We start from the raw sequence: 16074 nt of genomic DNA, 5'->3' as shown, positions 1-16074 counted from the left end.
GCTGTATAATGTTATCTACAGGACACTTCATGGAATAAGTAGGATTATAGTACCAAAAGCAGTACAGTAAATTGAGAGTAAAGCTCAACTTACAGGAGGTCCGGGAGCACCACGAGCACCTTTGGGACCAGCAGAACCGACAGGGCCCTGGAAGAGAAAAGACAAAGGAACTTATCATCCATTCAGCACTTTCAATGTTATTTCAGTTCTAATAGTACAGTAAGAAGATGCTGGGAGGATGTGATGATAGAGGCTCATTAAGAGCTGGGCCACCTCACAATGGGATGGATGGTGTAACATGACACAGGAGTATGATTCCTAGTCCTCCATCCATGAAAGCTGTATCATTAGTTTTGGAATTACTAGGTAGACGATTCAATTCTCACTGAATATATGAACACTTTAAGGTCATGATTAATTATACTTACAGCTGGGCCAGCAGCACCAGTAGGACCAGCGGCACCAGGAGGACCAGCATCACCCTTAGCACCAGAGTCACCAGCCTCACCCTTGGCACCAGGCTGGCCATCAGCACCCTAAAGACAGGGAGAGAAGAAACAAGAGAATGAAATCCTGTGCAGGGCTGAACAATGGATGGCATCAGACTTAACTGAAAGTAAAGACGAAAGGTGGGAAGTGGGACAACTTGGCAATGAAAACAGTGAGGTGCACAGGTGCATCTTGTAGATGCTAATCCTGAAGTGACCTCCATTCCCACAGCCCCAAGGACATCTGAGAACTTGGGGTACATGTAAGCCATCCACTTTCTGAAGCTGCCATCTCCATATTAGGCTTGCAGAAAAATGGATAGCAAAGAGAGGAGCAAATATGTCCTTCACAAGACTAATCTTCAGAAATCTAATGTGCATTTTTTGGGACAGCCATCTACTCATATTTGATCATGGAAGCTGGAACCTGTCCTGAGAGCAATGAACACAAGGCAGGAGCCAACACCACATGGGACAGCAATCTATCTCAGGCTACAGTCCCATTGGACAAAACTGAAAGCATCCAGAAACTTAATTGTATTTCCACACATTCAAGTGCCAACTGAACTCAAATCTGCATCTGCCCAGCGTGCCACCCTGTCTCGGGCTTTTTAATTTTAGGGTGAGCCTTTTTCATTGAATGGCACAAAGCCTACAGTGGATACTGGAGAGCTGGGTGACATTTTTCACAATGGTACCACTTTTGTCTGTTCATATTTGTATAGGCAGCACTGCTTTTAAACCTGACCTGGTAGTGTTTGTGTGAAATGCGCTGTGATCAGCAGCTTCCTGACACATGAAGATCTTATGAAGCTGCCCACCTTCAGTCTGTTGAAATATAAATCTTAAGATTTTCATGACTTTCATATTCCTGATATCCATCCTCCATTTCAATTCTAATGGAAACCAAAGTCAATTATGAATCTTGGGGTGTAAGGCCAAACATCGGATATAGAAAGAATGTCACTCTGTGTTGAGGGTGGCAATCCCATACATTACCATGCTGGATCAATTTAGGGTTATCCTGGCTTGAGAGGAAAACCCTGGAACAGCATACAAGCTACATATAAAGAATGGGATTTGAGCTCAGATCCCTCATCCCCACTGTCATATTGAATTCTTTAAATCTGATGGGTGGACTTTAAAGTTTCCGAGAGGGTTAGGGTCTCATCAATATATTAAGGGACCTTATGAGTGCCCCCACTGGAGGTTCAGCAGTCTGCACAAGGCCTGTGGTTCCATTTCTTGAAGTACTTACGGGAGGTCCAGCAAATCCAGCAGGTCCAGGGGCACCACTCTCACCTCTCTCACCCTGAGGATTAAAAGGAGAGCAGTGTTCAATATGAGCAACAGGGAGGGATCAAGGAAAGTGACCAGTCTGTCTTAAGAGGACCGATGTGAAATACTTACAGGGGCACCACGAGCACCAGTGGGACCACCAGGGCCAGCAGGACCAGCTTCACCCTACAAAGGCAAGGACAGTACAGATGAGTACAGTGCAGAGCTTGGCAGCCATCTTCACTTTGTGTAGTGTGCCACTGTAAGCCAAATCTGAAACTGCTCTGTGCTTAAGAGCTTTTGCAACAGCAGCATTTGTGTCCTGCCATCATGGTAGTCTAACCTTGTCACCAGGAGCACCAGCTGGGCCAGGGGCACCAATAGGACCAGTCATACCACGAACACCATCTTTGCCAGGGGCACCATCAACACCTTTGACACCAGAGTCACCCTGAAAAGAGAGAAGAGAGTGAGGCAGTCCATCTACAGTATTGTTCAAGTACATTAACAAGGTACAGAAAGGCACCATATGGAGTTTTATTTATACATTTGTGGGTCTCACTGATTCCACTCTTATCCGGAAGCTCCTATTTACTGCACCTGACTTCTTTGTAAAATGCTATTCTCACCCAAACAAGGCACCATATTACGCCATCATTGATTTAGGCTTGCTAATTTGACTTTTTTTTTTTAATGAGCTGTGCTTGTGGACTTCCAAGGTGGTGCATCAAAAACTGCGCTTCCTCAGACAAATTGGACACATCTGGTGAAGACACCAGAACAAGTTAGTCACCAAGTCACCAGCTAACTAAGTGGCTGGGTCTCACTTGAAAAACTCCATAGGATACTACTAGGAAGTCCATGGATGGGAGGAGGTCAGGAAAAGTTACCACTATGATTTGAGTCACCGAGGTCCTAAACTATCTAGGAGTCACTTTGGGTTAGGGTAACATGGATGATAACAATACTCACTCTGTCTCCCTTGACTCCAGGCAGGCCAGCAGCACCGCGTTCTCCGGGCATTCCTTGCAGACCGGGAGCACCTTGACCACCGGGAGCACCAGGGGCACCGGCTTCTCCCTATGGAGAGGATACAGAACATTGTTAAACAAGAAGAATCTGAAAGAAAGTGAAGAACATCCCAAATATGTAAGGAGTGGCAGACTTTTGGGCCCTGAATGGAATTCTGAAAAGAGAAGTGACGGCAGCATTTCATCGCAGTGACGATTAGCAGGCAGGCCATGTTGCCCTCTGAATTGCGCTACCTGTATATCTGTAAAGTGCCTGTCATCTAACCTGCCTGCTGTATACTACGGTGTTCACTATGGTAAAATGCTTTATAATAACAAAAGGTTCTGTGCCCTCAGATGATGTGTGACTAGAGAAGGTCACCTCACCTGCCGTTCATCCAACTTTCAAAACATCCATTCTTGCATTTGTACTATTTATCTCCACTATCTAAAGGCACTATTATAAAAGCATACCATCACTGTAGTTTATTCTCAGCGTGACACCAGGACTGGTCATTTCACCTGCTCATGCTCTAATGCTCTGTGCTTGTGATTATGTTCAGCACATAAAGGTGCTATATAAAAGCAAAGGGTGACCAGTTCAGTCTCTGTAACTGATTCCCAATTTATGTTCCAAATGGAAAGGCTCTATACAGACGCTAAATGTCACCAGTTTAATCCTTTCAAGTGATTACCTCTGAGCTCCTTTTTTCTCTGCCTGTTATTTCATGTTAAAATCTACAGAAATAATTGCGCTGGAATTCTGTAATTAGGATGAAATTTGGTATGAAAAGGCACAATGTAAAAGCAAATGGCTGCCAGTTCAGTCTCTACAGTTCATTCTCTGTGTAACCACAGCAAGTCACTTTACAAGTTCTCAATTTTTTTTTTTTTTGTACCTGGAATAATATTTGGTATAGAAAGGCACTATATAAAAGCAAAACTGTGCCAGTTCATTTTTCAGTTTTTAGACTTTGTATGTGATTTGTGCAAATACGTTTTTCCTGCCTATGCTGTAGTCGTCATAAAATCAATATCATGGGAGTGACCCTGTAATTCAGTGGTTACAAAGCACCTTGGAATTGTGTTCATTATAGAAAGGTGATATATAAAATCACAAGGTTGCTGTTTGAAATCATACATCTGACTCACTATGTGAGCTAAGTCAATTCTCTTGGATGTATTTCAGCTCAAAAAGAGGAAGACATCTATTGTTATTGCATTACAGACTCGCTCTTGTAAAGTGCCCAGGGATGGCATCCTGCTATATAAAATAAGAAACGTTTCTCTGTTTTCTTGTAAGGCATACAAAAGGGCCCTGCTCTCAGTGAGCCAGATGTTCCAAAAAAAAACTCCCACACAATGGATGTATGAGGAGCACATCTGGATGTGAGTCACTTGTACCGACAGCAGTTGCCCACTCTGCACGCCAGCTACGGAGCCTCTGCTCTGCTCAGAGTACTGAGCTGCGGTCTGCTTTGTTCATGACTTCGATCTGCATTTGTTCCCAATGTTTCCTCATTCCCTCAGCATGAATTCAGAATGTGAAACAGCCTGAGGCCAAACACACCCGACGCAAAAAGGAAGAAGGAAGGCGGCGTTGAACAAACAAGACACAGGCACAAAAGACAGTGCCAGATGTGCCACCGCACACGCACTTCAAGCTGGCCTTTCCGTTATAAAACTGACGCCACAAAGCATCTAGGTTAGCCAGAGGCTTTAATTCTTCTTTTTATCTTTTGATGAAATATGACCCCATAAAGGCAGGGTGGCATCATGGGCCGAAAGGTTATGAAGATCAAACCTGGCGGAGCGTCTCACTGTCTGCCTCATATGAGCTGTTAGGTCATAAAGTCGGGCTGCACACATCAGCTCCTGGGGGCCAGTGATCCCAGTAAAGGGCACTAAATGTTGATATTATACTGGAGATGAGTATGAGTTACGTTATAGTGATCACACTTAAAACTGATAAATAATAAAAATCGAGGTGGCGAATTTTAAAATGTCATGATACAGCAATGACCAGAATTCTGAGTCATTGCGAAATGATCCCAATTACAGCAGTGTACTGTACTTCTATATATACATACATATGGGATCACTTTTAACAAAGACAAATCATAAAAATCAATGCATTGTATGTAAAGGTGTCACAATATAGCTGGCTTTGCATGTCCCACCACTGAATTCTGAGCCATTGCTATCTGATCCCAACTATAGTAACAAGCTGCATATCCATATCAATATATGCATACATATGAGATCACCTCTAACAGAGACGAATAATAAAAATATATGTGCTGAATATATAGATGTCACAGTACAGCAAGCTTTGCATGTCCCACAACTGAATTCCGAGCCATTGTTATTTAATTTCAGTTGCAGTATGCCTATCTGTATCTATATATGGAGCTGCATTTAATAATGACGAATAATAAAAATCTGTGCATGGAATATAAAGATGTCACAACGCAGCGAGACCTGCATGTCCTGCCATTGTTATCTGATGTCAATTACAGTATACAGGTCTATATCTATATATCTATTATCTACACATACCTATGGGATCCCGTTTAACTTTAATGGATAATCAAACTCTCTGCATTGAATATAAAGATGCCACAAAATAGCAACTTTTGCATGTCCCAGCACTGAGATCCGAGTCATTGTTATCCAATCTCATCTACAGTATACATACTGTATATCTATATCTACACACATTTGGGATCTCAGTTAACACTGACAAATTACAATAATATATGCATTGATTGTAAAGATGTCAAACTATAGCAAGTTTTTCATGCCCCGCACCACTGAATTCAGAGCTACATCAGACTAACCAGATCAGAACATTATCCAATCTCAGTTACAGCTCTCAATAAACAATATAAGGAGCCTTTAGAAGTGTGAATATGGAAGCGTTACCCTTATTGAGTGTTAAACTAACCCGGGTGATTTTGTTGTGTACGGAGCAGTGCTTGTCTCCCATCATATTCAGAGGATTACATAATTCCGGCCTCATTTCGCCGTTCTCCAGGAGTATGAATCATTGCTCAGTTACTCTGGACACCCATTTCTTCTTCTCTCTCCTACATTTCTCACTGCAGTTATCAGACCAGCTGTTGTTTTGCACTGCAGTGGGGTCACCAAAAGCTTAAAAAATTTCTTTTTTTCTTTCATTGTCTGTTTTCAATTTCCCTCTGCCCATTAATTTGGGGAGGTGACAGCGTGTGAGGTTTTTAGCTTCCTCTACTCAAAGCATGAGCCCCTCAGGTAGTAGCCCACTTGTAACCTTCTCCATTAAGGTAACTGCATAGATCCAAAATTTCCAAAGGATGTGAGTGCACCTCGAGGTGGACCCAGACTACTGGGAATCTCGTGGAAATGGCACTTTGAGGGCCACTGGCATTGTGAATAGCAAGTGTGCCGATTTACGTGTTCTGTTAAACAAAATGGAGTTCTGTATTTAGTGCGTTTTTGCTTATCACGGTGTCTGGACAGTTGCCATGTGCTGTATGTGGTTTGGACATGCAAGTGAGGATTTCACTGGACTCTGCTCATGTGGCAATACTACAACTGCTAATACACTGATACATTATTTGGAAGTTCTTACCTTAGCACCATCGTTACCAGCAGAACCAGGAGAGCCACGTGGACCGCTAGGTCCAGCTGGGCCAGGAGTACCACGTTCACCAGGGAAACCTCTCTCGCCCTAGGAAGAGACACACAACACAGTTAGGGATGATAACAGAACAATCAGGCAGAGGACAAGGAGGCAAACAGTCAGGGAGATGAGGATACTCACTCTTGCGCCAGAAGGACCAGGAGCACCAGCATCTCCAGGAGCACCCTGGGAGAAGAAGAAGAAGAAGAAGAGGGAAGAAAATTAGAAGAATACCAGAATGACACTGCCGCAAAGAATGTTCAGGTGGCACAGATGCTGTTGGGCAAGCAGTGGAACAATGGTGGTGACATGGGGTTTCTAAAGTGGCATGAGGTCACAGTGTCCCCTGTGGAAGTGCTGATGTGTTTGTCTTCAACAGACTGACCACAGCCACTTTCCAGTAAATCCTGGGTTTTGACTTCCTCCATTAGGAAGATTGTAATGGTTATATTAACACGATGGATATTTTTAATCTAAAGTCCAGAAATTAAAGAAAAAAATCTCTTTTAGTTCATTAATTTCTGTTAGACCATCAACACTGAATGGGGTTCTGTGGGTTTGAGGATTTGTCCTGTTATGTTATATTTCTTAGACCTCAGATGGAGGTTGTTTTGGATGGAGGTGCTCTTCAAAGCACCTGCTTCAGTTGATATCCTCCACAACACAAACACTGATATCTGGTTTGGCACAGAGGTGTTGGGGTTGGGATGAGTGGAAATTGGGATCACCCTACGTTACCAATTCCAAAGTCACTCTTGTGATACATACCTGCTCACCGGGCTTGCCAGACTCACCAGAAGGACCTTGGGGACCGGGCAGACCCTGAAAGAGAATAGCAATAAAATGTAAGAAAAGTTATGAGGTAGCTGAGGAGGGTAGAGAGCAGATAAGAGGACATGAGAACAAGACGCACCTGGAAGCCAGGACCTCCAGCAGGGCCGGGTTCACCTCTCTCACCAGCGGGACCCTGGAAGGGAAGCAAAGAAAAATCAGTCAGGTGGTTATGCTTTGCTAAGCCGGGGGCATCAGTGAAGAGAGAAAAGAAATCCCTAATGAAATTTGAAAGGGTCAGATATTAGAGGGACCCAGCAGCAGTGCTATAAATTTGGAGAATCACATAGCATTTCAGGTAGAAGATAAGGAGTATGTTCACATCTATACTTTCTGGAGACTGTTCATAATGAATGTGTTCATTATTATTAAAACTGAATATCATTTACTAAACAATTTCAATTCTGTATGTGATGAATCTAATTTTGTTTCTATCCTACAGTTTCATGGTTTACTATGTTATACTCTTTTACTTTACTACCCATGCTATAATATGCCATAAACGCTCACTTGAACTGTGTCAGGGTATATCATACTGTACTGGATGTAAGGAGCCCTCTATACTGCCCTATACCATGTTTTACTATACTATATAATGCTGTACTGCGCTCATTTGTAGTGTTGCATCAAATAGTATTGATACCTTCCATGTCATATTATTTGGTGCTTAATATATCATGTTATATTGTACATTATGTTACCATATCACAATGTACTGCCACTTAATTATTTCACAACGTTTCATTGTGCTGTCTGAAATGCTCTGATAGCTCATCCAGTGCTGGTTCTTGCCTTGAATCCTGAGGCTGCTGAAATAGGCTTGAGCCCCTGTGATGCTAAACTGGATTAGGTGGGGTTAAGAACGATGTGTTCTGTTTGGTACTGTGAGCTACCATACTGTGCATACCAAACTATTTCAATCAGTCAGCTCCTGGTCTATGATATCACACTGTAATATTTATTATTTTACATTATACAGTGCTGCATAATACTAATTCATATTATGCTGTAATGTATTTGCTGTATCTCAGTAAGGTATGTTGTACTGGTCCATAGAATGACATGCAGTACTGCCTTTAATGTTCTGAATCATGTAACTCTATTCTATGTTATTCTATACTATACTACAGCACTGTACTATGCTTAATGTATTACCTTCTACAGTTAACTACTAAATTATTAATTATACTATTGTATACTGTCTTGTTGAACTATATAATACCATACTGCACTGTTCTATGATTTGCTTAATGGATTACCTTATGCAGTTCTCTATTACACTATTACTCATTATACTATTGTAAACTGTCTTGCTGAATTACATAATAGTATACTGTATGGTTCTGTACTATAACATTATATATTGCTTGATGCATTACCTTATCCATTTTGTTTACATTCTTCATTAGGCCTATATTATGTTTTCTGGTTGCATTATATTATATGATACTGTACTGTTCCACACTATAATATTGTGCCTGCTTAATCCATTCCCTACTATGCTATACTTTATTTTACTATAATGTATGGTTTAATTACATTACAGCATACTGTACTGTTCTATACTGTAACATTATACATTGCTTGATGCATTACCCTATACAGTTCTTTACTACACTGTACTACACTATACTCTGTTGTGTTGCATTACATTATACTATGCTATTTTTTTTTCAATACTATAACATTATACCTTGTTTAATGCATTGCCTTATACATCACATTCTTTTATTATACCTCACTTTATTTTCTTGGGCTGCTGCCTTATCCAGTACTTTACTTTTCTGTATGAAGTCACACTCCAGTGTATTTAATGTGCAACATAATATAGTCTTATACTATACTACATCATCCTCTACTGTGCTTAGCAATGCAAGTATGAATTTCACTTTATTATGCACACCCAACAATATTTAATACAGCTGCTGCTATATAGAGTATACCACAGTACTCAGAAGGGTACACTATACTCTACTGTACTATACTGTATGACACATAATGCGATTTTATACTCCAGTTCTTCAGTAATAATTAGTTTTAGACTATATAAATATACAGATTATTTTTTTTCCTGTTTTCTAAAATATGACATGGTGGTCTTTAAAAGGCACAGCCTTAGAAGGTCTGGATCGCATTAAAAAGTTTTGATTTTATGTACAGTGGCCTCTTTTGGGTAGAAACCATGACTGCAATATTTACAGGAGTAACCATCTCGGCCTCCTATGAGACACTTTCATCCTGACCTTTTTTGGTAAAATATTCAAAGTCCATTTGTGTAATATATATATATATATATATATATATATATATATATATATATATATATATATATATATATATATATATATATAAATATTTTTTTTTTTTTTTTAATGGTAAAAAAGTTTAAAGGGAACTCACAGAAGGGCCAGCAGCACCAGGAGCACCAACATCTCCGTCTTTGCCTGGGGCACCCTAGAAGAGAATAGAGAGCATTATAGTTAGCAGAATCCACAATGTGGCACTGGCACATTCTGAGAGTGGAACATTCTGGAAGCTGATGGAGTGCCAACTCTCAGTGGCATGAGGCTTACACCTAGGCAGGCCCTTTTTTCTAAGTCTTCTGTTGGTCATCTGATAAAGAGCTAACCAATAATGAACACCATGACAGGTGCAGCCAGCATTTACCAGCGCACGCTGTAGAAGGTGCTTTACAATATCAAGATTGCTTTGCATTAGTGCTCACTATAAATGCCACTACATTAAGATGACTGTCACAATTCTTACTACAAAAAGCACTATAGAATGTTCAGATTGCTTTTTTATTTATTTATTTTTGTTAATGCACCTTGTGATATAAACATACTGAATGAAAGACTGATGCTATGTAGTAATCGTTGATGATTTAAAACACCAAAATACTTACCAGAGCACCAGCGGGACCAGCAACACCTCTCTCACCGGGCTTTCCAGCATCACCCTGGCAGATGACAACAATGGACACACATTAGGACTGACAGGACCAGAGGAGGCCCAGGGAGAAATTGTCTCAACATTCTGCTCTTTCAGTTCTCAGCCAAGTGCTGGACACTGAAAACAAAGATGGATGGTCAGGTAGGGGAAGAGCATAGGCATGATCTCTCCTTCTGGGATGAGAGCAGCCTCCTGGTCCACCTTCAAGTGAATAAAAAGAGGTAGTTCTCATACCCTTCCTCCTAATCCCATAACTGTACCAGTAAAGACAGGGCCATTTCCAGGCTTAAACCAGCTAAATTGTTACCTGGACACCCCCACCCACCCATACAGACAATAGGGTTGGAGTTCCTAAAAATGTATACCATTTAGAGTCACACAATGGTAGACACATCTCTGTGTAAAGGTGATCTTAATTCTTACCCCCCTTTCCCACACCCCATTTTTCATCTGAACACCCAGTACTTACAGAAGCACCCTTGGGTCCAGGGAATCCCATGACACCAGGTTGACCTCTTGCACCAGCAGGACCAGGTGGACCAGCACGGCCATCTTGACCAGCAGGACCCTAAAATGGACAGACAGAAGGTTAAAGAAGTGAGTCAACGCAGGGTCCAAATTCTTTTCTTCTCAATATTGTACTGTAGTCCATGCACTATGGCCAGCAGGCTGCTTGTCCATTCACTGTGGCCAATTTCACTCAGGTGTTTTGTTCATCAAAAAAAGAAGTGGACTTACAGCAGGGCCAGTTTTGCCATCAGGACCAGGGCTGCCAGGGCTACCAGTCAATCCCTAAAGGAAAAGAAATAAAGAAACAGAAGACATTACAATCACGTTGAATGAGATTTACATGAAGCCTCCTGCCAGAAAGCAAAGGGGCTTTTAGAGGGAAGGGTGAAAATGGGCACTAGGCCCTGCGTGGGTTATAGCAGGGCCAAGGTCATCGGCCCACGCTTGGACACCACCTTTCAAGGCCACAATCTCATTCCACCATACTTTTGAGAAAGGAGTCCCATCAATAATTAGGATTATACCAACAGGGCTGAAGGGAGCTCCAGAGACTGGCACATATGCACCAAAATACAAGTCACTCACCTTAGCACCAGGCAGGCCAGGCTCACCGGAACGTCCAGCTTCACCAGTTGCACCCTTGGGACCAGCAGGGCCAGTGGCACCGCGCTCACCAGGGGCACCCTAAATGCAAGAGAAATAATCAGAGGATCAGAAGTCAGGTCTGGCCTTCACCTCCACTGATCTCAATGGTGATTCACAGCTTAACCTACACCAAAAACTGGAGTGAAGCTTTGAGACTCGCTCCTTTAAAATAAAAAGTGACAGTTTTGTAAAGTGCTATGTGAAAGGCGCTATATCAAAACAGACTCATTACTGTCAGTGCTATTCAGGATTCACTTCAAATGGCACTATATAAGACAGCGTGTTATGCAGCACTCAGAAGGGAAGGCAGTTTATAAGACCACATGTCGTGAAAGTCGTTATATTAAATAACAATGCTTTGTAATGTAGACTATGAGTAAATCACAGATGATTGCTGTGCCACGGTGCCCACTGGAAATGGCACTATATGGCACTATATAAAACATTGATTAATGGTTCTCATTTTCCCCAAGGACATGCAGGCTAGGCAATTGGAGACTCTAAAGTGTCCCTCTTTGGGTGTGTGCTATTGGTGGGACCCAAAACCCCCATATCAGATCTGGTTCCTATTTTGTGCCCAGTACTGCCCAGTTAAGTGCCAGCTCCCAGCAACTCAGAATTAGATAAAGCAGTTTTGAGATTGGTATGAGGTATCGGTGAGGTCTCGTTTTGCAGTGCTCACTTGGTGGGGGTGCCTATTGTAAAAAGCACCATATTAACTCAATAAGTGCTCTGTGAGAGTGCCCACTATAAGGGGTATTGTATAACAAAGGAGGACATACTAATAAAAATGACTAATGATCGCTCTGAACAATGTTTTTTAAAAGGTGCTATATAAAAGTAATCTTGTCCACATGGAACAAGGCATTGTAAGAGCGTTCATTATGAACAAATGTCAGGCAGTGTGACACAGTAGTGGCTAAGGCTTTGGAGCTCATGTCCTGAGATTGTGGGTTCAGATCCCACTGCTGACACCACTGTGTGAACATTAGAATGTCACTTCACCTGCTTGTGCTCCAATTGATAAAAATAAAAGTAACCATTTGTATCTCTCAGTTGTGGTAAGTCCCCTTGGAAGATGAGGTCAGCCAAATAATTTCAAAGGAGTCTAAAGTTGCTCTATAATATGATTACGTTTTTGGGGTGCTTGATGAGCTCCCTGTCAAAGGCTTTATGTAAAATTATTTGCTTGAAAGGTGCCATACAAAAATATGAATTGCTTTTAAGAGGTGCTGAATGTAAAATGCATTATAATAATCGGAGTAGGAGTGCTTATTGAGAGGGTTCTCAATGAATGGAGCTTTATAAGCTACCTGTAGTGCCATGTACTTAGTAAATATTCAGACTGTAAAGGGCACTATACAAAATAGACTGGGGTCTGATCAAATTTAAAAGTGTGATGCAGGGTTAATTTACATAGGTCTGTTTACCCATGATTCCACTCAATCCACATTTTTTCCTGTCTTTCTTGTGACATGTAATTCCAATGCTTACCTTTGGACCAGCAGCACCATCACCACCAGGGAAACCACGGCTACCAGGGGCACCCTAAAGAGAGAAACAACAGGATTTTAAAATCTGCTTCATGACCCCCATGCTAACTCAAGACCCAGCATGATAGTCTGTCTGGGCATCTTCATGAGCCTCAGAGGTCAGCATGAGCCCAGTTTTTGAAGATGGACTGGTTGGATGATGCCAAGCAGTTTGGGTGGTTTCAAAGCAAAGGGTCACAACTGACAACCTTTAGCCACCAACCTAATTGCATCCATTCTGGAATTCTGTTTTCATTTGGCAAGCAAATGTTCACTTACTCGTTCACCAGAAGGGCCAGGGGGTCCACCGGGACCAGGTTCTCCACGGGCACCTCTCTTTCCTTCTTCTCCAGAAGGGCCAGGAGCTCCTTGAACACCAACACCACCCTGAACAGAAGCAATGTGATCAGTGTTACTCTTAATCCATCTATTTAATAAGGTGCGTGTGTGTGTTGGACATGTGTGTGTCTCATGCAAATAATTCTTGCTACCAAATAAGACAAGGAGTCCTTAATCTGTTATGGATATTAAAGTTTCTTTGTGGCACAGCATGGGTGAGAATAAGTGTCATGATATGCAGCCAGATATACAAAGAAAGGTCTACTTACAGGCTCACCCTTGGCACCGGGCTCTCCCTTGGCACCAGGAGCACCGACATCACCCTGGAAGATTAAAAACACTGCTTAGAGATTTGGCTCCACACTATTATCTTAACAACCAAACATGCAACATCACATCAAAATGAACAGGCATGAAGCTGAAGAAAAACTAAGAGCACCATAGGCAGAACCCACAATTTAAATAAACCCATTCTAGGCATCAGCAGCTAAGGTCTAGTCTTGTCACCTGAAGAGCCCCAAATCTTCCTTTCTTAGGCACAGTTTCACAAAATTATAATCAAATGAGCTCTGTGGGGTCAAGAACATGTCCAGGACCTTTGTGATATGATGATGGCATTCATGTTGCCCCTGTGCTACATGCCCTTAAGTTTATTGGTGCCCATTTGCAGATTCATGGTTTGGGCGTATGTCTAATAATTAAAATATTAAATACTCCTGTGAGTTGGGACTGCAAAATAAATACATTTATATGTATATCTAAATAATATTTATATATAATATCTAAATATATGAAATGTTAAATCTGTCCATCTGTCACACGATTACACACCAACTAATGGGACATGAACCTTGATCTTGTTTTTAATCAATAGCGTATGACCTGATATGCTCTGGAAATTCAAAACATTTTAGGTGGCAACAACCTTGCGGGCACTTTACTGGTGGGCAGTAATTAATGCACAGTACCCCCAAGCACATCTATTGATAATCTCCAAGGGCATGATACATACATGTGAAGAATTCAAAACCAAGTGTAAGCTCTTCGCATTTTATTTTAGGACCATAGGTCTGTATGTTTCACTATATATATATTGTCTGTCTGTCTGTCAGTCTATATATATACATAGTATAACTATACACGGTACATATATAGAGCATATAGTTTATATAGAGAGTATGTGTGTATGTACAATTTATATGCATATATGTACACGTATAAAAACTACTTTTTTAAAATATCCATATATTATATGTATCTATGTATAAATATATGTATATATCTGTATAAATATATTGTGTATGTTAATATATGTAGATTTATTTATGTGTACATTCCCGATATGCAATTTAACTGTTAATGTTTTAAAAATTTTAATGTATATTCAGAGGTGCATTCAACCCCATTTGCCCCATGTGCTGGGGGGCGGAGCTTGAATAATAAGCACTGCCCCCTCACCTGCGCTGACACCACCTATAACTGCAGCCTTTTTCAATGGAACTGTCATCACAGCAGCGTCATCCTCAGCAAGTGCCTGCCTTTACTGCCGTTGCCCACTCAACCTTTGGTTCATTAGTAAAGTATACTTTTAATGGATGATCTGCAGATTGTAATCCGCCATGCCCAAGCGCACACTTTCGCTGGCCTGCAAGATTTCTTCAGCAGTTGCAGAAGACATCAAAAGGAATCCCACCATCTAAATTTGTATTTAGGTTTTGCTCAACGGTGTTCAGGTTATCATTCCAACTGCATTATTAGTATTTTTTTTTTATTTGAAAAATATTTACAGATTTGGACGTCACCAACATTTCATTTCATTTATTGCGTCGGGTGTCTCATTTTTGTTCATTGCTTTCATTCAGGGCCCTGGGTTAATTTGTAGGGATGAATGCTAAAATGAACTGAATTCCCAATGTTTCTTTATGCTTTCAGCTTTTTGTAGACCAAGTTTTGATTAATATATATTCATATATCATATATTCCAGCCAAACAGATTCAAACTTACGTTGTTGCCTTTAGCACCAGGAGCACCACCTGGGCCCTGAGGTCCAGAGGGACCACGTGGTCCGGGGAAGCCAGGAGCGCCTGCAATTCCGGGAGCACCCTGTAGGGGGAGACATAAAAGCATTTGTGAGGAAGGAAACATCGAAGCAAATCAGGATGATAAACTAACAAGCATAATATCTCTGCATACTTACAGTTGCACCTTTAGCTCCGGCTTGACCATCAGATCCAGGGTTTCCCTAAAGATGAAAAGGACAAGAGAATTGATACCAGGGTTCTAACTGTCCTGACCTCAAGCTCCAAAAGGGTGTGTAGAACTTGGACTTACAGCAGGGCCGGCAGGGCCAGCAGGTCCAGGGTTACCGGGTTCTCCACGAGCTCCCTGGGGGCCATCACCACCACGGGCACCGGCAGCTCCAACTTCGCCCTAGATGTGTAAGAGGCGGGAGAAGAGATTCGTTCTTTAGCATCTTCTGCTTGGTGCACATCTTCAAGACTTTCAGGTAAAACAGTGGCTAGTCCAACATCTACTTTAGGTGCTTCCTATTTTATTCTTTACTTCTCTTTCTGTTTTCTTGTTGAAAGTCTGATATCTTTCCCTTCCTGATTGTTCTTTTTTTGATTATCTCATACTAACTGTTGTCTCCAGTTTTCTTGTCTTTCCTCATTAAAGACTCAAACTCAAGACACTTCTGCTTCTGACCTACATGATCTGGGCTCTGTGTTGATTGATCACACCACTGACCATTAATATCGTTCAGCGTGTTATCACATAGGATCTCTTCTATTGAGCTCTTCTGATATGCTCAAGTCTAGGTAGC

At 41.5% G+C, this 16074-nt stretch overlaps 2 protein-coding genes across 6 annotated transcripts in view; one reads left to right on the top strand and one right to left on the bottom strand.

Moving 5' to 3' along the window:
• The window catches only part of LOC114664509 (pyruvate dehydrogenase (acetyl-transferring) kinase isozyme 2, mitochondrial-like), a 905310-nt gene that overhangs the window by 411221 nt on the left and 478015 nt on the right, over nucleotides 1–16074 (top strand). The window lies entirely within an intron of this gene.
• Nucleotides 1–16074, bottom strand: part of LOC114664453 (collagen alpha-1(I) chain-like) — a 32123-nt gene that overhangs the window by 7234 nt on the left and 8815 nt on the right. For 3 of the 5 annotated variants that reach the window (XM_051936379.1, XM_051936375.1, XM_051936376.1), the window contains 21 exons: nucleotides 15582–15680; nucleotides 15448–15492; nucleotides 15255–15353; nucleotides 13519–13572; nucleotides 13190–13297; nucleotides 12873–12926; nucleotides 11319–11417; nucleotides 10962–11015; nucleotides 10693–10791; nucleotides 10177–10230; nucleotides 9672–9725; nucleotides 7354–7407; nucleotides 7209–7262; nucleotides 6582–6626; nucleotides 6390–6488; nucleotides 2739–2846; nucleotides 2110–2217; nucleotides 1899–1952; nucleotides 1747–1800; nucleotides 429–536; nucleotides 94–147 (listed from right to left, as the gene is read on the bottom strand). In XM_051936379.1, the coding sequence (XP_051792339.1) occupies nucleotides 94–147; nucleotides 429–536; nucleotides 1747–1800; nucleotides 1899–1952; nucleotides 2110–2217; nucleotides 2739–2846; nucleotides 6390–6488; nucleotides 6582–6626; nucleotides 7209–7262; nucleotides 7354–7407; nucleotides 9672–9725; nucleotides 10177–10230; nucleotides 10693–10791; nucleotides 10962–11015; nucleotides 11319–11417; nucleotides 12873–12926; nucleotides 13190–13297; nucleotides 13519–13572; nucleotides 15255–15353; nucleotides 15448–15492; nucleotides 15582–15680 (1557 nt within the window). The remainder of the gene's footprint in view (nucleotides 1–93; nucleotides 148–428; nucleotides 537–1746; nucleotides 1801–1898; nucleotides 1953–2109; nucleotides 2218–2738; nucleotides 2847–6389; nucleotides 6489–6581; nucleotides 6627–7208; nucleotides 7263–7353; nucleotides 7408–9671; nucleotides 9726–10176; nucleotides 10231–10692; nucleotides 10792–10961; nucleotides 11016–11318; nucleotides 11418–12872; nucleotides 12927–13189; nucleotides 13298–13518; nucleotides 13573–15254; nucleotides 15354–15447; nucleotides 15493–15581; nucleotides 15681–16074) is intronic. The other 2 variants (XM_028818537.2, XM_051936378.1) reach the window with 2 other exon arrangements.

This window comes from Erpetoichthys calabaricus, chromosome 14 (assembly GCF_900747795.2).
Source record: "Erpetoichthys calabaricus chromosome 14, fErpCal1.3, whole genome shotgun sequence".
Classification (NCBI taxonomy): Eukaryota; Metazoa; Chordata; class Cladistia; order Polypteriformes; family Polypteridae; genus Erpetoichthys; species Erpetoichthys calabaricus.
This window is presented reverse-complemented; position numbering and strand designations above follow the sequence as displayed.